Below are 21,790 nucleotides of genomic sequence, written 5' to 3'. Positions count from 1 at the left end.
ATCATTAGATGCACTGTTATGGGTCTCAAAATAAGCTCCCTTGGGAGGTACAATCATGCCTGTGAACTTTAATAATTCAGCCAAAGATGAAATAAGCCACTGTAAAACATTTTTGTTGGTTTAACATAAAAAAGCAAGTAACCTGGTTGCCTTAAAATTTTAAGTTTATTGAAATTAATAATTTGAGTTGATACAATGAAGGAAATTTGTTTAATAAATAGAAACTCAAAATATTATTGTATCTGAACCACATAAAAAGTTTGATAAATCATGAAAATAGCACAATTTGGCTGCGTCATCACAAATAAAACACACAATTACCCAATATGCTTACACAATCTTTTAATATTTTAAAATATATTTTAATATTTGTATAATATTTTAACAAAGGTTGTCGAATCTCAAAAACCGTTGTATTTACATTGTATTAACTCAAAATTTTAATTTCAATTAACTAAAAATTAAGGATTAACTTTTTTACAGTGTAGTCACATCTATGAAGTCAGATGATGGTTTGCGTGAGGAACACGAGATGAGGGAAAGAAAGAGATGCTTTTACCGCTGACAAAACCGGATGTTTGTAGTAAACTTGGCATGTTATGTTGAGCACTAATTACTTGGATATTTGAGTTGACTAAAGTTAAAATGTTAAAGCAGCACATACTAATGCAGTTCATTAATGTGTGATGGATTCACACAACATGGTTTTATTTTTGTGCTGATTTTTCTATTTCTTCACAGCACTCGCTCTGATTGCATCTGTGAGATCGTGTTGAAACCGGCGATTCAATTAGAGAAAGAATAAAACATTCATTCCCCACTGCGAAGACTTAAATCATGCACTCCCACAAAAATACATAGAAACTGCCACCTCATTCTTCACAGTCTTGAATAATGGCACACGGGGGGAAAGAAAATGCTCCATTTACACCGGGAAACAGACGCTCTCATTTCACAAAAAAATGTGCTTTCAATGTTAGTCAAATTGCTCTAAAAGAAAATCTGTTTGTTTATTTTGGAAACAATGTAACATGTGAGAACACCTGAGTTTGTCACTATGGTTACACTTACTGAGAATCAGAACCAGATCAACAGCAGCTGCTGACCGACTCGCTCATGGGAAATAAGACTCTGACATGAGATCTCTTGACTATAAACTTTAGTCCTGGACAGCGATGAGATTAAATGGAGATTTGCTGGAAGTCTTCTAAAATTAAATGTCAGTGTCTCGAACTATGCTCAAAGTTGCTGCAATCCAACATCAGAGATGTTAATGTGATTTCATTGCAAGACCAATTTCAATTTAGTTTGGGCTACTATATGCACAAATAGAAATAATTCACCAAAAAACAAAAAAACAAAATCCTGGTAAAAAATTAAAAGCATGCAAAGCATTCATGAGTACATGACGACAGAATTATCTGAATTGTTCTTTTAAATGATTGTTTTGGGGTCAAAACAATGTGATTATCAAAGAAAATAATTACCTTACACCAATTTATAGATTGTGATTTCATTAATGCAGAGTCTATTGGAAAAGTATGAGTGCAGCTCATATGTGTGTTAACGAGCTTCTATTAAATCTTCCGTACAATTAGATGTTATTTGATCTGTAAAGCGCCTTATAGCATCACACACGAGACGCGACTCCCATAGAAAATAAATTAAACAAACGCTTATGCAAATACCTGTTTATGTATATGCTTTATTAGCAATACATGAAAGTTTAACATTGTATTACACTATGATGATTACAATAATGTAACTGCTAAAAGAGCAAGCTTATTCAGTAACATAACATTAATATGATGAGGATGTTGTGTTGAGGACCACAGCAGTGTTACGTGTCTTCTGGGTACAGCGTGAGAACTTCTGCCTCTCCGATTCGCTCTAAAACAGAAAGAAATGCTCAGAGACTATTACAAAACTTTCTGAGAAGATCCTGAGAACATTTTGAGAACATTCTGAGAACATTGCAAACATTCTGAGAACATTTTGAAAATATCCAGAGAACATTCTGAAAACATTTTAAGAACATCCTGAGAACATTTTAAGAACATTCTGAGAACATTTAGAAAAAATCCTGAGAACATTCATAAAACATCATGAGAACATCCTGAGAACATTTTAAGAACATCCTGAGAACAATCTAAGAACATTTAGACAACATTCAGACAACATTCTGAGAACATTAAGATAACATTAAGAAAAAATTCTGAGAACATTCAGAAAACATCATGAGAACATCCTGAGAACATTTTAAGAAAATCATTAGAACATTCTGAGAACATTCTGACAACATTCTGACAACATTCAGACAACATTCAGACAACATTCAGACAACATTCAGACAACATTCTGAGAACATTAAGAAAAAATCCAGAGAACATTTAGAAAAAATCCTGAGAACATTCAGAAAACATCCAGAGAACATTCAGAAAACATCATGAGAACATCCTAAAAACAATCTAAGAACATTCAGAGAACATTCAGACAACATTATAATAACATCCTGAGAACAAACTGACAACATTCAAACAACATTCAGAGAACATTCTGAAAACATTCAGACAACATTCAAACAACATTCAGGCAACATTCTGAGAACATTCAGACAACATTCAGACAACATTCAGACAACATTCAGACAACATTCTGACAACATTCTGAGAACATTCTGAGAACATTCTGAGAACATTCTGAGAACATTCTGAGAACATTCAGACAACATTCAGACAACATTCAGACAACATTCTGAGAACATTCTGAGAACCTTCAGAAAACATCATGAGAACATCCTGAGAACATTTTAAGAACATTTAGAAAAAATTCTGAGAACATTTAGAAAAAATCCTGAGAACATCCTGAGAACATTTTAAGAACATCATGAGAACATCATGAGAACATTCTGAGAACATTATGAGAACATTCTGAGAACATTCTGAGAACATTCAGACAACATTCAGACAACATTCAGACAACATTCAGACAACATTCTGAGAACATTAAGAAAAAATCCTGAGAACATTCAGAAAACATCCAGAGAACATTCAGAAAACATCATGAGAACATCCTGAGAACAATCTAAGAACATTCAGAGAACATTCAGACAACATTATAAGAACATCCTGAGAACAAACTGACAACATTCAAACAACATTCAGAGAACATTAAGACAACATTCTGAGAACATTCAGACAACATTCAAACAACATTCAGGCAACATTCTGAGAACATTCAGACAACATTCAAACAACATTCAGGCAACATTCAGAGAACATTCAGACAACATTCTGAGAACATTCAGACAACATTCAGAGAACATTCAGACAACATTCTGAGAACATTCAGACAACATTCAGAGAACATTCAGACAACATTCAGACAACATTCAGACAACATTCTGAGAACATTCTGAGAACATTCTGAGAACATTCTGAGAACATTCAGACAACATTCAGACAACATTCAGACAACATTCTGAGAAAATTCAGACAACATTCAGACAACATTCAGACAACATTCTGAGAACATTCAGACAACATTCAGACAACATTCAGACAACATTCAGACAACATTCTGAGAACATTCAGACAACATTCAGACAACATTCAGACAACATTCAGACAACATTCTGAGAACATTCAGACAACATTCAGACAACATTCAGACAACATTCAGACAACATTCTGAGAACATTCAGACAACATTCAGACAACATTCTGAGAGCATTCAGACAACATTCTGAGAACATTCTAAGAACATTCTGAGAACATTCAGACAACATTCTGAGAACATTCTGAGAACATTCAGACAACATTCAGACAACATTCTGAGAACATTCTGAGAACATTCTGAGAACATTCAGACAACATTCTGAGAACATTCTGAGAACATTCTGAGAACATTCTGAGAACATTCTGAGAACATTCTGAGAACATTCAGACAACATTCTGAGAACATTCTGAGAACATTCTGAGAACATTCTGACAACATTCTGACAACATTCAGACAACATTCAGACAACATTCAGACAACATTCTGAGAACATTCTGAGAACATTCAGACAACATTCTGAGAACATTCTGAGAACATTCTGAGAACATTCAGACAACATTCAGACAACATTCTGAGAACATTCAGACAACATTCTGCAAACATTCCGACAACATTATAAGAACATCCTGAGAACAATCTGACAACATTCAGACAACATTCAGAGAACCTTCAGAAAACATCATGAGAACATTGAGAGAATACCCTGAGAACATTTTTAAAAGATTGTGAGAACATTCTGAGAGCGTGACATTCGTCATTTGAGCTTGAGGAAACAGCATCCGTCTGGGTTGATTTGACCTGCTAGTCATTTAGCTGTAATATACGTTACTATAGTAACCACAGACAGAAGTGCTCAACTCGACTTGTTTACCAGAATCTGACCTCTGTGTGTGTGTGTGCTGGACGATGTTCACTCGATTCCAACTATTCTCAAAACATGTATCATTAAACCATAGCATACACAGACTCACCTCTCACAAGCTCTCTCTCAAAGGTGAAAACACTTCACTTCATCAACCATCATTTATTATATGATATTATAATCAGTCTAGACTAGAGGCGTATCTGCTTGAGGTCACAAAACATGAATTTAATGAGGTCTGTAACTTGCTTTGGCATCCGTTGGTGAAGTGTCTATGGCTACACAAGGCGTCTGTTCCAAAATACAAGACGATGTCATTAAAATAGATCAGTTTAATTAAAAACAGATCATTTTACCCAATTTCCGGATAGTGTCTTATGCTTATCAGAATATTATAAAGGACCACTGTATGTATCCTTCAATAAGACAAAACCATAATGCATTGCAACAGGCTGATTATATGCAAAAACAACAATGATCATAATTAATTAAATAATGACTGAATGTCATTAAAATAGTTCTAGTTCAATGCAATAAAATATATATATATTAATGTGACATGTGGCCACCAAACCTGTCATGATGGTCCATTTTTTTGAAATTGAGAAAAAATGTGTTGATGTATGGTTTGTTAGGATAATATTGGACTGAGATACAAATATTTGAAAATCTGGACTCTGACGGTACAAAAAAATCTAAATAATGAGAAAAACTCCATTTAATTAGTCCAAATAAAGTCCTTAGCAATGCATATAACTACTAATGCTAACTTTTTATATATATTTACGGTATTAAATGTACTAAATATCTTCATGGAACATGATCCTAATATTAATTTGCAATAATTGCTTAACAGAGGTGGAAAGCAACGAATTACATTTACTCGCGTTACTGTAATTGAGTAGTTTTTCTGTGTACTTCTACTTTTTTAAGTAGTTTTAAAAATCTGTAATTTTACTTTTACTTAAGTATATTTTGATTAAAGTATTGTACTTCACTACATTTTAAACCACATCCGTTACTGAGTAAAAATAAATCATTAATGCAAAGAGGGGAGGAAAAAAACCACGATCCGGAAATGACTAATATTGAATAGAGGGCGCGGGGCGCGGGAGAGAACATGCGCGCAAATATCAGATGGAGACGAACAAGACAGACGTCAGTGACGCAGACCCAGGTGAAAGCAAAACGCCGTCGTGAACTCCTGGCTAGTTAGAAATACTTTGGATATAGAAAAAAATAATGTGGTGTTGTCCTGGAGGATATCAAATTTGCACAAAATGTGGATGCAAATGAAGAAACAGAACATGTTCGGGCACACATCCCTCTGTGCAAATGAGGGAATCCGGGAATCCAGTCATGAACATTAACTTTACATTATAACGTAAATTTGTTGTAATATGCGCAAACTGGTGTATGAACGAAAAACTCGAATGTAGAGATGTAGGCCTTAGAAATAAATCAAATCGCGACATGGTCTGTGAACATTAAAGCACAAAACATTGCTATATGAATATATGATCTGCTGTTCTCTCTCTCTGAATGAGCTGCTCCGTCTACTACATGTTGACTCTATTATTCTTAAACATTTTTACAAATTAATGATAAAAATAAGTTGTTAATCTAATTCATAGTAATTTATTAAATTTAGTTTATTAGACATGTTTTATTGAAATTGTGATAAACAAAATAAACAAATGGTTTTAAGTTTGTTATAATAAAGCATTTGTTCAACCAAATAAAAAAAAGACCAATCTTCTTCATTCATTTAACATCATTTTAACAAGTGATAATAACCATCATTTAATAATAGGTACAGTAAATGTTTAATTGATGTTTTCTGGGATAGTTGTCATATCGTGAAAATCTCATTCTATCACAACCCTACAGGGGAGAGTCCCCCACCCCCACTGTTAAAAAAGTAACTAAGTAACTTTTACTCTGAGTACATTTTAAATGAGCTACTTTTTACTTTTATTTGAGTAAATTTTTAGACCAGTAATTTTACTTGTACTTAAGTAAAATTTCATTGAAGTAACAGTACTTTTACTTGAGTAGAATATTTTGTTACTCTCTCCACCTCTGTTGCTTAATAACATATTATATTAACTAATAATGTAAACTAACGTGTTAATTACCACAAGGGGTCAAAGCCATGCAGTTCAACTTCCAGTCGTCTGCTTTAATTCCTCAACAGCTGATGATTTATAAAGGTATCATTATGTTCTGACTTTACTTGTTGAGGCACATGACTATTTACTAATTGATTAACTAATATGTAATTGAGGTTTTGAATTAATTTTGAATTAGTTAATAGTCATGTGCCTCAACAAGTAAAGTCATAACAATGATACCGTTATAAATCATCAGCTAATGATTAATTAAAGCAGACAACTGGAAGTTGAACTGCATGGCTTGGTAATTAACACATTAGTTTACAGTATTAGTTAATATAATATGTTATTAAGGAATTATTACATTATGACACATTTAACTAATAACAATTTAATGATTACTTACTCTATTAATCATGATGAACCTTCATTAGTTGCTGATGCAGTAATCATTAATAAATGGGTTAGTTCACCATTAGTAATACATTAACTCATGATTATCTGTGCATTAATTAGGCATTAAGTAATGCATATTAGTGCACCCTTATTGTAAAGTGTTAGCGATAATTTTGACCCATACGATGTATCGCCACAGATTTATCTGTGAGTCGTAGGACTGCTAAAGTGCTCCAGGGTTACAAATATTATTTTACCCCATTTACACAAACTCAGTCACTTAAAGGCTCCATTTACTTTCCTTAAGGCTGAATAACACCACAAACCTTTAAAATACTAGGCACTTTGTAAATGGTTACAGAGGAAAAACACGTTTCGCTGCTAGGAGACGCATGACAAATGAAACAATGTGTGTTCTACATTTGGTTCGATGTATCAAACATGTTTGATTTCCTGCAACTCAACGGAGTCATAGTCCGAAGCTAATTGTGTCTAATAAATATCTGTGCGGTTTCTGTGAAATGTGTCAACTGGTTTGCCCTGATGTAGGCGGTAAACAGTCAGGAAGGCTTTGAAACAGAGCCAGATTGTGTTTTAATAAAAGCTGTATTAATAACGCTCCAGCTTACATGACAATAACGTCTGACACAAGAAACCTCACCTGGTCTGTCCGGTAACGCCTCCGCGGGATGACAGCTGTGTGAAAGGACAGATAATAAACATTCAGAAAGACATATAATGATACATCACTATATTAATAACTGCACAGGAACAAATGAGTACCACATTATTAACATATAATTCATGAATTCATAAGTAATAGCACTCAATCAAGATACGTTTACTTGAGAGGCATAATTCCTTATGATATTAAGTTTTGTTTTCTGAAAAACAAAACAAAAAAAAACATCACAATTAAACGAGAAAAATAAGCTTCATTTAAAGGGAAAACAAGAATATTTTCTTACTCCACTGGCAGATATTTGTTTGTGTTTTAAGCATACATTAAAGACATATTTTTAGTATTAATATTGATACATTAAAAAAAATGTATGCCATTTTGCATTTTGATAAATGTATCTTGAGTTGAAAATGTTGAGATATTTGATGTTTAATGTTAAGGGGGATCTATTAGGCAGAATTCACTTTTAAACAGAGATGTGTATCTTAAGTGTGTGTTACCAACCAGCCTATATTGGTAATAAATACACCCACTCCTGTTTTAATCATCCCCATAAATCAGCGTTTGATTACTCTTACGTAAGCCATAACTGCTGACGATCTTACTCCGATTCTAGACATTTAAGGCTGAACACCGCTACTGACAATTTCAGACAATTTGGCAGCATGAGATTATCCAGTTGTTGTTGTTGCTGGAGTATCAGAAGCATGAGCTGTAAAAGCTCCGCCCTCTTCTGGAAAAGGGGCGGAGAGCGGAAGCTCATTTGCATTTAAAGGGACACACACTAAAAAAGCGTGTTTTTGCTCACACCCAAATAGGGGCAAATTTGAGCTGAAATTCTGTATTTTCAGTTGAAAATTCAGACATTATGGGTGCGTTCACACTTGTCATGTTTGGTTTGATTAAAACGAACCCCCCGGTGCGATTGCTCAGTTAGTGCGGTTCATTTGAACATATGTGAACGCTGCCATCTGAACCAAACAAGCGAACCGAGACCGCTAAAATGATGGGTCTCGGTCCGCTTCCAAGCGTACTCTGGTGCGGTTCGAGTGATATATGAACGCAACACGGACCAAAGACATGTGAACGAACCAAAAACAGGACGTGATGTCACAAGATGCGACGCTACAATCAGCTGATTTGACGACGCGGAAAGATCGGTGTATCCAAAATAAGTAACGTTAACGTTAGAGGGCAAACGTGGAGCAACGAGGAAGAGCCTCATCAATATTTGGTCCGACGAGCATGTTTCGAAAATGATAGAAGAAACGCACAAAAAGCAAACCTGGTTTTTCTCATCAGAGGACCCGTGTTGGCCATTAGTCGGTACAGACGACAGAACGGCCGTCTCTTTTCTGCACAACGGAGGAAATCCTGGAGCTGTTTTGAATGTTTTGAACATTTTATGAGCTCTTCATGAGTTCTCAGCGGGTAAAAATAATGCCATATACACGCATAAAATGACCGTGTGTAATCCAGCACAGCGTTGTTTTGAATGTTCGGTAAGCGAGATATTCGTCATATAAGCCGACCAATCAGGTTGTGACGTCTCCCTGAGCCTTTGGTTCGGTAACTTTAGGTTCGCTGTTAAAAATGCCAGTGTGAGCGCTAAGCGGACCAGGACTATAAGTTTTGTTTTTTGGTCCGGACCAAACGAACCAAACTAACCGAACTACAAGTGTGAACGCACTATATTTACATCTTGTGAAAAGAGGCATATTAGGTCCGCTTTAATACTTGTTCCTAGTGATTCATTAATGATGGAACAGTTTACTAATAGTGAGACAGCATCTGTAAACCCTCACCTGGTGTTTCTTCGGCTCAGGAACACGTGATCCGGCAGATCTTCAGAAGTCACCGGCAGCACCGGAGAGCCAGACGTCTGCTGGGTCAGAGAGACGGAGTCGGCCATGGCCTGCTGGAGCAAGCCCTGAACCAGCTCTTTCTCTGCCACCACAAACACATCTAATGAGCCTTCATTAGCAAGAGCTCCGGGTCCAAATAATAAACTCACAGATGTTTTCATAATGGACACTAATTGGACTATCTGCGCTGACCTATTGTGATTGTACCATGTGTTTTTGTTGGTGATTTTAAAGGAGGAACATCAATATCATAACTCACTGAATGAACTGAGGCAAAGTGCATTTTTTCTCATTAAAAAATAAAGGCACACACCATAAAACCTAACAAATTTCCTGTAAAACTGTACTATTTGCCAGAGGTGGTAAAAGTACTCAAAAGTTATACTCGAGTGAAAGTATATATACCTAAATAAAAAAATACTCCAGTAAAAGTAGAAAGTCCTCCATTTAAACATCACTTGAGTAAAAGTACAAAAGCATCAGATTTAAAACGTACTCAAGTACCGAAAGTAAAAAGTAAATATTCAAATTAACTGTAAATATCAATAATTAAGTAGATAAAATCTGTTGGGACTGATATGCAATGCTTTAATTGAACAAATGATAAGATTAGATACTGCAATTAAGAATTTGTTAGATTTGCAATTGATAAGAGACAATGAAGCACCTTAACGCAGTATAGGGGTTAAACTTAAAATAGACATGCTCCATAACATTAGCTCCATAAAACAGATGAGGAGCAAGATACTATTAACTAATTCAAAATCAATTCAAAAGCCATAACCACAATGACATATTACATAACAATTAGTTAATAGTCATGTGCCTCAACAAGTAAAGTCATACTATAATTTTGCCAATTGTTATGATTAATGATTAATTAAACAGACAACTGAGAGTCGGAATGCATGGCTTTGAATACATTAATTTACATTATCAGTTAATGTAATATGTTATTAGGGAATTAAGGATGTCAATAGCAATTCATATATTAATTAATCTATTAATCATAGAGAATGTTCATTAGTTGCTGATGCAGTAATCATTAATAAATGGTTTAGTTCTTCATTAGTAATACATTAACTCATGATTATCTGTGCATTAGTTAGGCATGAATTATAATAGTGTACCTGTATTGTAAAATGTTACCGATGTTTTCATAGTAAATTGTGTGCCGCAAAATAAAAAAAACGTTTGGGAAACACTGAGCTAACGTTAGTGTGGCAAACCTGACTTGTCAGCTTTTCCAAGTCTATACCCGACTGGATCATCCATGACTGACCAGACCGGTTTGGAAATCAAGAGTAATAAATACTTAATACTTGGAGCGGGCGTGGGGAAATGTATTGGAGTAAAAAGTAAACTTTGCCTTTAATATTGTTGTGGAGTAAGAGTAAAAGTAGATGCAAATAAAATATACTCAAGTAAAGTACAGATCCCCGAAAAAAATACTTAAGTAAAGTATCAAAGTATTTTTACTTGATTACTTACCACCCCTGCTATTTGCACACTATGTCTAAAGTTAATAACGTGGAAAGACAGAAAATAGTAAACCAAAGTGAATGCATGATTTATTAATGCACTCTGGGAGGAATCATAGTACTTGTGATTGAATAATTAGTAAAGAAAACTCACATTTCTAACTGAGTCTTGATTTATTTAAAGGGCTAGTTCACCCAAAAATGAAAATGTGATGTTTATCTCCTGACCCCCAGGGCATCTGAGATTTTTAACTCCAACCTTTGTTCGCATAATGCAAGGTAAGCAGATAAATATAATTTTTTTTTATTTTTGGGTGAACTATCCCTTTAATGCACTTAAATCTCTAAGATGGCTGAACTCATTTCGACTTCAGTTACCATACTTAAAAAGATTTATTAAGCTTTTTAAACTCAAACATTAAAGTGCTTTAAATGCACATTTTAAGGCAATATGTTTTCTCTGGTTTTCTACGTGAAGTCAACTAATTACAATTTATATTGAACATGTTTATTTGATCACTAAGGTTCAAACATGTGATGCTTGATTTAATGAAGTTTATGAAATTAAATTCTCCTGGCTCAGAAATTATCTTTATTGGCAGCTCACACACTCTGATGCATGAAAATAGTTAATTACATAATTGCGATTAATTAATAGTTAAGATATTTACAGTAATTTAATTGCATTTTATGTTTTCATAAGTTATTTTTATTGTCTAAGAATGTCAATTCAGCAAAAAAAATGTTTTTAGTTAAGTTAACATCAACTTATAATGAACAATATATTTTTACAGCATTTAATAACCTTTTTTAATATCAGTTATTTAAAATGCAATCATTCTTTTTTATGTTAGTTCACAGTGCATTAACTAATATTAACAGAAACTGTGGAAAGCGATTCCAACGATATTGCCCCTCTGTGCCGTTATTTTCACGGCTGTGGTTTGGACTTTGCTCTTATTTTACATGTAGAATGATTTTTAGAACTGTATCTTTATCGTTATATTGTCATCATTGGTGTGAACTGGCCTTAAAGGTCTTTAAATGCTCTTCAGAGCAGACCAGGCATCAGTTAGATATTTGCTTAACCGCTAATAAATCAAATCAATCGAATGAAAGAGCAACTGTTCACCTTTATCACTCGCCAGCAAAAGCCACTGCTGAACCATGGAGAGAGAATCAGTCTGCAGGATCTGACACAAGAGCTCCAGCACCTGAGAGAGAGAAAGAGTGTGTGTGTGTGTGTGTGTGTGTGTGTGTGTGTGTGTGTGTGTGTGTGTGTGTGTGTGTGTGTGTGTGTGTGTGTGTGTGTGTGAGTGTGTGAGTGTGTGAGAGAGAGAGAGAGAGAGAGAGAGAGAGAGAGAGAGAGAGAGAGAGAGAGAGAGAGAGAGAGAGCGAGAGAGAGAGAGAGAGAGAGTGTGTGTGAGTGAGCGTATGTTTGTTTGAGTGTGTGTGTGAGCGTATATGTGTGTGTGTGTGTGTGCGAGTGTGTGTGTGTGAGTGAGAGATCAGTACCTCATTCCCATAGGACAGGATAAAACCAGCTAACCAAATATTTAAATGACATATTAATTAAATATTTGATGTGCTTGTTAAATCTCTCTGGCATGCAGTCTGAGTCCTGTTGTCATATTCACCATATCTTAAACTGACAATGAGCAAGAAGAGCTTTAGCAGCTGCGCTCTGAATGGATTATTTTCTAGCTAGGAAAGGAAATAAAATTGAGTGCATTGCACTGAGAGTAAGAGAATCAGACATACAGTATTTCTGTTTGACGTTTTACTGTTGTCTGTTTAGCCTTGAGCACTTTCACTGAATGCTTCCAGATGTAACCATCAAACTGTGAGAGGAACATGTTCAGAAAGCTGAAGGTACTTAAACGGTTAGTTCACCCAGAAATGTAAATTGTGTGATTAATTCCTCCTGTGGTTGGCCAGCCGTCAGACCTCCGCTCATCTTCACACACAGATGAAGATATTAGTGTTGAAATCCGATGGCTCAGAAAGGCCTTCATTGACACCAATGTCATTTCCTCTCTCAAGACCCATAAAGGCACTAAAGACGTCGTTACAAAGCCCATCTCACTACAGCGGCTCTACAATCATTGATGAAGAGGCCAGAATAGAGTTAGTGCGCAAAAACACTAAATAACGACTTATAGAGTGATGGCCGATTTCAGAACAAAGCTTCGAACCGGTATGAGTCAGTGAATCGATTCATGATTCGAACGGTTATGAGTCAGTGAATCGATTCATGATTCGAACCGCTATGAGTCAGTGAATCGATTCATGATTCGAACCGCTATGAGTCAGTGAATCGATTCATGATTCGGATCGCCAGAGTCAAAATGCTGAAATCACGAGACATTGGCGATCCGAATCATGAATCGATTCACTGACTTATAGCGGTTCGAATCATGAATCGATTCACTGACTCATAGCGATCCGAATCATGAATCGATTCACTGACTCATAACCGTTCGAATCATGGGTCGATTCACTGACTCATAACGGTTCGAAGCTTTGTTCTGAAATCGGCCATCACTATATAAGTCGTTATTTAGTGTTTTTGCGCACTAACTCTATTCTGGCCTCTTCATCAATGATTGTAGAGCCGCTGTAGTGAGATGGGCTTTGTAACGACGTCTTTAGTGCCTTTATGGGTCTTGAGAGAGGAAATGACATTGGTGTCAATGAAGGCCTTTCTGAGCCATCGGATTTCAACACTAATATCTTCATCTGTGTGTGAAGATGAGCGGAGGTCTGACGGCTGGCCAACCACAGGAGGAATTAATCACACAATTTACATTTCTGGGTGAACTAACCCTTTAATGAAGTGCAGGTGTCACCTTGATCTCCGCGGTCTCCGCCTGCGTCTGCCATCGCTGTATTCCCAGCCGTTTGTGGGACGTCCGGCTGCTGCGCTTCTTCGCTCCCCAGGAGGAGGCTGGTATAATCCGTCCGGACTGCGCTGAATACTGCGTCTTCCTGCGAGGAGCTTCCTCGTCTTGTGGTTTCTTTGAGTTTATTCATAGACAGACACTTCAGTATCTTATCCTATATATATATATATATATATCTGCTTCATTCATCTAATGCAGGCGCTTCAATCTTAGATGAAACCCCCAGAATATGAGCATCCTCATGCAAGACACCACATCCTAAAATTTAATTCTAGATGTGTGAAGTTGGATGTCAAACGTTGAAGTTAGCTTGAGAAAGCCAGAACAATAAAGCTTGAAGTTTGGAGGTTTTACATTTGAAGTTTAACATGTTGTTAGCATTAATTATAATTTTGCTTATATGATTTAGTATGTTGCTAACATGTGCTAGCATGAATTAACAAGTTGTGCTATCATGTTTTCACATTTTGCCACATTGCTAGCGTGAATTAGAATGTTGTTAACATTTTTGTAAATGTTGCTAAAAAAAATTAACATGTTAGCATGCATTAGCATTTTGCTCATATGATTTAATATGTTGCTAGGATGTTTTAACATGTTGTTAGCATGAATTAGCATGTTAGCATATTTTTAAATGTTGCTAACATGAATTAGCATTTTCTTAACATGTTTTCACATGTTGCTAACATTAACTAACATGTTGCTAATGTGATTTAACCTGTTGCTAACATGTTTTATCATGTTGCTAACATGTTTTAACATCAACAAGTTTGCTAACATGATTTAAAATGGTGCTATAAGGTTTTAGCATAATTAGCATTTTCTTGACATCACTTAACATTTTGATAACATGTTTTAATACATTAGCAAACATGAATTAACATGTTGTTAGCATGTTTTAACATGCATTAGCAATTTGCTCATATGATTTAATATGTTGCTAACATGTTTTAGCACATTTGTGTTGCTAACATGATTTAGCATTTTGCTAACATTATGTATCATAGTGCTAACATTCTCTAACATAAATTAGAATGCTGTTAGCATTATTTGACATGTTGCTAACATGATTTAACATGTCACTAGGATTTTTTAACGTGTTAGTACAAATTAGCATGTTGTTAGCATTTATAAATTAATGTTGCTAGCATGTTTTAGCATTTCCGAAACTCATTTGAATCCTGAAGGAGGGTATTTGCCGCAGAAATACTCCATTATTCGTCCAACTCGTGTTTTTAAAAGGTTGTCCATGTTTATCAACTCTTCAGCAGTAAATAAGGCAGAATGAGCCGTTGCAGCTCAAAACGTTACATTCTCTGCCTCTTGCTCATTTGTTTGTGAATATCAGTCGTAAGTATTTTTGTGTCAAAGGCTGATGAAGTACCTCTCTCTTGTCATGCTGGGTCTCAGCGGCCGCCAAAACACTGACTTTAGTGGCCAAATCCTTCAGTTCCTCACGCCAGCTTTCAGAAACGAGTGCTGTGGAAAGACACGGTGATGAAGGAGAGCAAGAAGAGACATTAGCAAGAAGAACAAAAAGGGCAAGAAAACAAGCACTGATGATAAATAAAAAACAGAACTATTTTTTCTCTAAATAATCTGAGATGTGGCCAGTAGGTGCACTGAAAAAAATAGGGTAGGATTTTAGTTGGTAGATTTTAGTAAATTTCACAAAATAAATAAATAAATGCCAAGTAAAGCATGTTTAGGTTTAAATCAATATGACTTTTTAAGTGGAAAAATGCTCAAATGATCTTGATATATATATTCATATTTTACATATTTTTATATATTTGTTTTACATAATTTTATTAATGATGACAGGAATTTGAGTTTTGGACATAGCAGGGAGTACAGAGAGCGAGAGAGAGAGAGAGAGTGTGTGTGTGTGTGTGTGTGTGTGTGTGTGTGTGTGTGTGTGTGTGTGTGTGTGTGTGTGTGTGTGTGTGTGTGTGTGTGTGTGTGTGTGTGTGTGTGTGTGTGTGTGTGTGTGTGTGTGTGTGTACCTGCTCGAGGCCCGGAGCGATCTGAGCCGATCTCAGGTGTGAGGAACGCAGATGAGCGGCTCCCACTGAAAGACACTTGACTTTTAATGAGAGGATGCGGACAGAGAGGAGTGAAGCCGTACCAGTCATCATTCACCATACACACCGGCTTGCCATTCAACCCTGCAGAAAGATAGACCATGTGCTTTAAAGGTGCACTATGTAGTATTTTTGCAGTAAAATATCCAAAAACCACTAGGCCAGTGTTATATATTTTGTTCAGTTGAGTACCTACAATATCCCAAATGTTTCCAACTATTTGTAAATTGTCAGAAAATTGCTATTTTAACTGAGGACCGGGACGTGTCAGCATAGCGTCTGAGCGAGTCGCCTGTCAATCGCGTCATATCTGCGCTACCCTCGGTTTTATTCTGCAGAAGCGCATTTCTCTTAGCAGTGTGAACACGTCATAACATGATTTTAAACACACTTAAATGCATCTAATAGGATAAACAGAGCTGCTTTACCTCATAATCATGACCGGAAGAGCGGATCAGTGCAGGTGCCCGGCGACTGTGTCCCATCATACTAAAAGTCCCGGTGTTCGCGAGCCGTGTGTGTAACAATCGCTCCAGCAGCCGTGCTCAGCTCCACAACACTCGGTCCTGCTCTGCTTTACACTACAGTAACGTTAATAACCGCATCCATAAACATGATTTCTGCCCGAGTCCTATTTTCCACCGGCTGTGAGGTGAAGACCACATCTCCCAAGATGCTGCGCTCACACTTGGCGTCATCAAACTACGCCATTGTTTAGAATAGGCGCCCTCCAGTGGACGGAAAGTTGCATAGAGCACCTTTAAAGGTTACTTTCATCTCTCCCTCCCTGGCCTGAACTCATCCAGCACCGAACGCCTGCTGTGGCCTCAGAATTATTCACAGGATTACCGTCGAGTTTTAAACACATGCAAAAGGAAATTATCACTCTTCCTGAAGACAGAAACCCAGCTGTGATGAGGGTGCACAAGGTCTAAAATGCGTGTGTGTTGTTTTGACACGGATGCAAATCATCAGAGCTTTGCATGATAAGGCCTGTGATCTGTCTGAGGCCTGTTTGTGCTTGATTTCATTTATTTGGCTGACGTTACTGCAATCTAAATCGCATATGTTTTCAGGTTAAATTAGTAACTTGTCGGCAGAATGGTGAAGGTTTTCAAATACATTACTGCACATATTTACACTTCATCATATTCGGTGTGAATTATGTAAATCAGTCGTGTTTGTTTGCATGGAGGTAAAATGTTTGTTTCGGCAGGACCTCATCATTAAAGTCGTTCAACATGCTGGCACTTTCCTTGTGACGCGCTTCAGGGCGTCTGATAGATGCGGTTGTGTTCACTATACTAATAAGATCTAACATCACACCAAAGGTTGTCAGGATTCCTGCTGCTACAGGATATTATAATATCATCTGATTCTCGAGTGTTGTGACAGCAGGATAAACGAGTAAGAAATTGGCCTAATGCTTTTATTACAATACATATTTTTCACTCTTTATGTAACTTGGCACAGTGTGTTTGTCACTCGGTGGCTATTTTTGGTACAACACTTCAATAAAACCTCATAGGAACCTACATTTTTGTGATATCAAATTAACATTTGGAACACAACTTGGTTAGAAATATGAACAGTTCATTTTGTAAAATATATATTTTGTTTAAAAGTCTTTTTTAAAAGAAGAACAACCTTCCAACGCATTCATGCATTACATTATTTAAAGGAGCAGTGAGCGATTTCTGAGAAATCAACCCAGAAACGCCCCTCCCATTGTTGCTCCGCCCCCAAAATGCATAAAGACATAAGAATGGATGTCTCTTTATAATAGGTGAAGCGAAGATAACATATGACAAGAAAGGACAAAAATAAATAAATACAGTACATGAGAGTATCTACAAGCAGGAGTTGGTTGATAGTTGCCAGCAGCTTCAGACAAACAATGACACTCAAAAGTGCACTGACATTACAACAGCAGCATTTCTTGGTTCTGTGAAACATCAAACCAATGTCACTCACGTATGGAGCAAAGACCAACATCGGCGTCTGTTTTCAGGCTCTCCCGTTTGGGTCTCTTCAGCACTGGAAAGCTTTACTAATATTAATGCCTGATCATAAGCCAGTGATATTCCTCTGAGCTTTTCTCTTTTGTAATGTCTCTTGACCATCTTGCTTTCTGCAGTCTCTTCACTCTCTCTCCTCCCCCTTCATGAGTGGACACGCCCCCTACTGCTGATTGGCTCACTCTGTCTCATCCATCATGAGTGGGCATGCCCCCTACTGCTGATTGGCTCACTCTGTCTCCTCCATCATGAGTGGACACGCCCCCTACTGCTGATTGGCTCACTCTGTCTCCTCCATCATGAGTGGACACGCCCCCTACTGCTGATTGGCTCACTCTGTCTCCTCCATCATTAGTGGACACGCCCCCTGCTGCTGATTGGCTCACTCTGTCTCCTCCATCATGAGTGGACACGCCCCCTACTGCTGATTGGCTCACTCTAGGCTTGTTCGAGATCCATCGGTGCTGCGCAGACTGATCGGTGTATGACATCAAAGTACCGCGAGAGAGATTCAAAAGCATAAGGAGTAGTTTGCTCTACAATCGTTCTCGTGGTACTTTGATGTCATACAACAATCGGTCTGCGCAGCACAGATGGATCTCGAACAAGCCTATTGTCTCCTCCATGAGTGGACAGACCCCCTACTGCTGATTGGTTCACTCTCCCTTCCCCATCATGAGTGGACACAACCCCTACTGATGATTGGCTAACTCTCCTCCCCCATCATGATGGGGGAGGCCTTATTGCCGTTTGGCTCACTCTGTCTCCCATCATAAGTGGACACGCACCTTACTGCTGATAGGTTCACTTTGGCTCCTCCCTCACCATGAGTGGACATGCCCCCTACTTCTGATTGGCTCAGTCTCTCTTACCCCATCATCAGTGGACATGCCCCCTACTGCTGATTGACACTCCTCGCTCATCATGAGTGGACACACCCACTAATGCCTCTTGGCTCACTCTGGCCCCTCCCCCATCATAACTGGACATGCCTCCTACTGCTGATTGGCTCACTCGGGCTCCTCCCCCATCATGAGTGGACACGCCCTCTACCACTTATTGGCTACAAGTGTGTTGTAATCCACTTTTACTGCGATTCTGTGCATTTGCACATCAATATATGCTCAAAAAGTGGGACGATTATGAACACATGCATACACAAACATTTTAATGTCCCAAACGGTGCTGCAGGACAATATTGAGGCGAGTCTGTGTGTCTGGAGCGGCTCACCTTGCATATGCCTGACTCTGTGTGGATGAGGATTGTGTCTGGAGAAGAAGGAGTGATGGCTGAGGGTCCCGAAGCGAGGGCTGCCTCTAGTGCCGGGGCTCTCAAACAGCGGCCTCAGATGTTTCTCAGACTCAGATTTCTTCTGCAGCCCTGGCTTCGGGAGATTTTCATTCACTTGCTCATCTGATGTCTCCATTATCTCTGGAGGGAGAATTCCAAGGTCATGTTAGAAATGCTCATTCCTTTAACAGCAGCAAAATAGCCAAACGTTTAATGTAGAACACACAGATAAAAGCGTTTCAAGAGCTTTGCTCGTGTCCTTCGACACAAAAGGAAACATCATGTAGTTTAATCCTTCATCATTTTAGCTATTTAGACACAGAAAAGGTTCTTTTCAAGATGTTAGACCTCTTCGGTCTTGCATTCATTGATTTTTGAACATGTAATGTAACTGATTTATAAGTATAATTACTATTAAATGCGCCGCTCACCTCAGTTCAAACTTCACTGTGTTTCTTCTGATGTTTGCTGCTGTTGCTTGGAGACTGAACAAAGAAACCCTGAAGCTCCAATAGCAGAGCTGTTCAGAGGGTGCTAACACATCGACATACCCTGTTTACATTATTTTAGGCAACTTTGATCGGAAGATTAAACGCATTAATCTTTAATTTTGCACTCTGAAACACCCCGAAGCTCTTCTAACAGCTTATAATGAAGGATGATTATAAACCAACTAAACAAATAACATTTTCACATGTTGCTTTATTATATTTTTTCTTGATTTTTTTAGACATTAGGGTCTATTATAAAGAGACAGCAGGGGAAACGCAGATATGCCGATTAAATATGGATTTGAAGGACGTTTGTTCACAAATGGAAACCACTAAAAGAATCAATCAGTTCATGAATATAAACTAAGCAATGCATTTGTGTGACCATTTCTGATGTATGGCAATTGTGGCCCCATTTCTGTACGTCAACAATGAGCACTGAACAGTAATTTTCGTCTCACAGTATCATCAGCACAGATTTTACAGGATGAACAACAATAATACCTCATTATCCAACTCCGCTGGGATAAATTTACCTGTGCGGTCTGAATGCAAACAAATAATTGAAAATGTCAACACTGAGATCAACCATGCAACTCAACAAGGGCGTAGGTTTGGTCTCAGCTTTGGTGGGGACATCCCACCAGGTTTGCCCAGATTATACAGTCTATTATTTATTACTGCGTATGGAATTGCACCATAGTTTAGGAATGAATACGATTATTAATTTATGAGGCTTTTCAGCCCAAACCAGTACCATAATAATAATAATAATAAAAAACAAAATACTCTTTAATTGTCAAGTTCATTAATAATTTTCAAAACTGATTTGGAAAAAAAACCAACATGCACACAAAATAACTTATTTTCAATATAAAAAATGATTGTGGACTGGATTTTTTATTTTATTTTATTGAGCATTATCACATTATTGAGCATGTCAAAGATTAGTAACAACTTTAGATTTGATGAATTGTTAGTTTTTGTACAGGATCAGTTTTTGTTTCTCCCTCATTTACTGTTCGTGGCTGTTTTTGCCCCATTGACTTCCATTATAGCCACATTTTTTTATTTTAAAGCCATTATGTATATAATCATGCACAATCACTTTTTATATTGAAAATAAGTTATTTTGTGTGTACGTTTTTTTTTTCAAAATCAGATTTGAATCAGTTTTTGAAAATCATTTATGAACTTGGCATTTAAAGAGTGATAGTATTGATAAGAGTGACAATTAAACATTGACAACAGCTCAACAATAAACATGGAATCAAGTAGGCCTATGCAAGCTTGCAACAGAACACATTTTATATTATTTTACATTTGATTATTTTATTTATTTCTAAAGAACTCTTTAATAGCCTATATTGGTGCACATTAAAGGGATGGCTCACCCAAGAATAAAAATTCTGTCATAATTTACTCGCCCTCATGATGTTCCAAACCTGTATGAGTTTCTTTCTTCTGCTGAACACAAAAGAAGATATTTTGAAGAAAGTTTGTAACCAGGCTGCTTTGGGGGCACCATTTACTTCCATGGTAGGAATTCAACATAACAAAGAAATGTATACAGGTTTAAAAAGGAAATTGACAGATTTTTACTTTTTGGGTGCACTGTCTCTTTAAGCAGACATTCTGAACCAGTAACCACTTTACTGACAAAAATGTTCTGAAATTGAAAAATTTAATTAAATTTTCTATATTAATTTACTATTATGACTATATTATTATGCAATTATTTGTCCCATTTTTATCAAAAAAAAATTTAAATGTCAAACTTTATATGACAGGATTATTTATTATTAATATAGTATATAGCTAAATGATGAATTAATAACATTAATTAGGCTATACCGGTCTAATGTCTAGAAAAATAAGTCTGCCAAGCTTTGATAATGTATGGAATATTATATTAATATATTATCCATTAAAAAAACAATAGGCCTACCTAGAAGCATGGATGTGTCCGTCATCGCTGCTGCTTTCAGTCAGACAGTCTGAGACACTGAAATGCTTCTCTGCAAAGGTTGCAGTTTGTCTTAGGT

At 36.9% G+C, this 21,790-nt stretch overlaps 1 protein-coding gene across 1 annotated transcript; it reads right to left on the bottom strand.

The window, feature by feature from the left end:
- Positions 1 to 1,694: 1,694 nt before the first annotated feature.
- On the bottom strand, positions 1,695 to 19,970 carry tbata (thymus, brain and testes associated). The gene is made up of 9 exons (XM_067429824.1): positions 19,686 to 19,970; positions 19,195 to 19,395; positions 15,868 to 16,029; positions 15,246 to 15,340; positions 13,808 to 13,975; positions 12,091 to 12,172; positions 9,418 to 9,559; positions 7,592 to 7,626; positions 1,695 to 1,890 (listed from the first exon to the last, which is right to left on the bottom strand). Exons 2-9 carry the CDS (start codon positions 19,388 to 19,390, stop codon positions 1,841 to 1,843), a joined length of 930 nt encoding a protein of 309 aa, XP_067285925.1. The 5' UTR covers positions 19,391 to 19,395; positions 19,686 to 19,970; the 3' UTR covers positions 1,695 to 1,840.
- Positions 19,971 to 21,790: the final 1,820 nt, after the last annotated feature.

This window comes from Pseudorasbora parva, chromosome 21 (genome assembly GCF_024679245.1).
Source record: "Pseudorasbora parva isolate DD20220531a chromosome 21, ASM2467924v1, whole genome shotgun sequence".
Classification (NCBI taxonomy): Eukaryota; Metazoa; Chordata; class Actinopteri; order Cypriniformes; family Gobionidae; genus Pseudorasbora; species Pseudorasbora parva.
Note: the sequence above shows the minus strand (reverse complement) of the source record. Positions and strands in the feature narration are given on the sequence as shown.

What these genes read in the sequence shown, in the direction of transcription:
- tbata (XM_067429824.1), bottom strand. Translation starts at nt 19,390, where the DNA reads ATGGAGACATCAGATGAGCAAGTGAATGAAAATCTCCCGAAGCCAGGG. An exon ending in CAGAGTCAGGCATATGCAAG is followed by an intron (nt 16,030 to 19,194) that starts GTGAGCCGCTCC and finishes ATCTTTCTGCAG; the next exon opens with GGTTGAATGGCAAGCCGGTG. An exon ending in CGGAGACCGCGGAGATCAAG is followed by an intron (nt 12,173 to 13,807) that starts GTGACACCTGCA and finishes TCTCTCTCTCAG; the next exon opens with GTGCTGGAGCTCTTGTGTCA.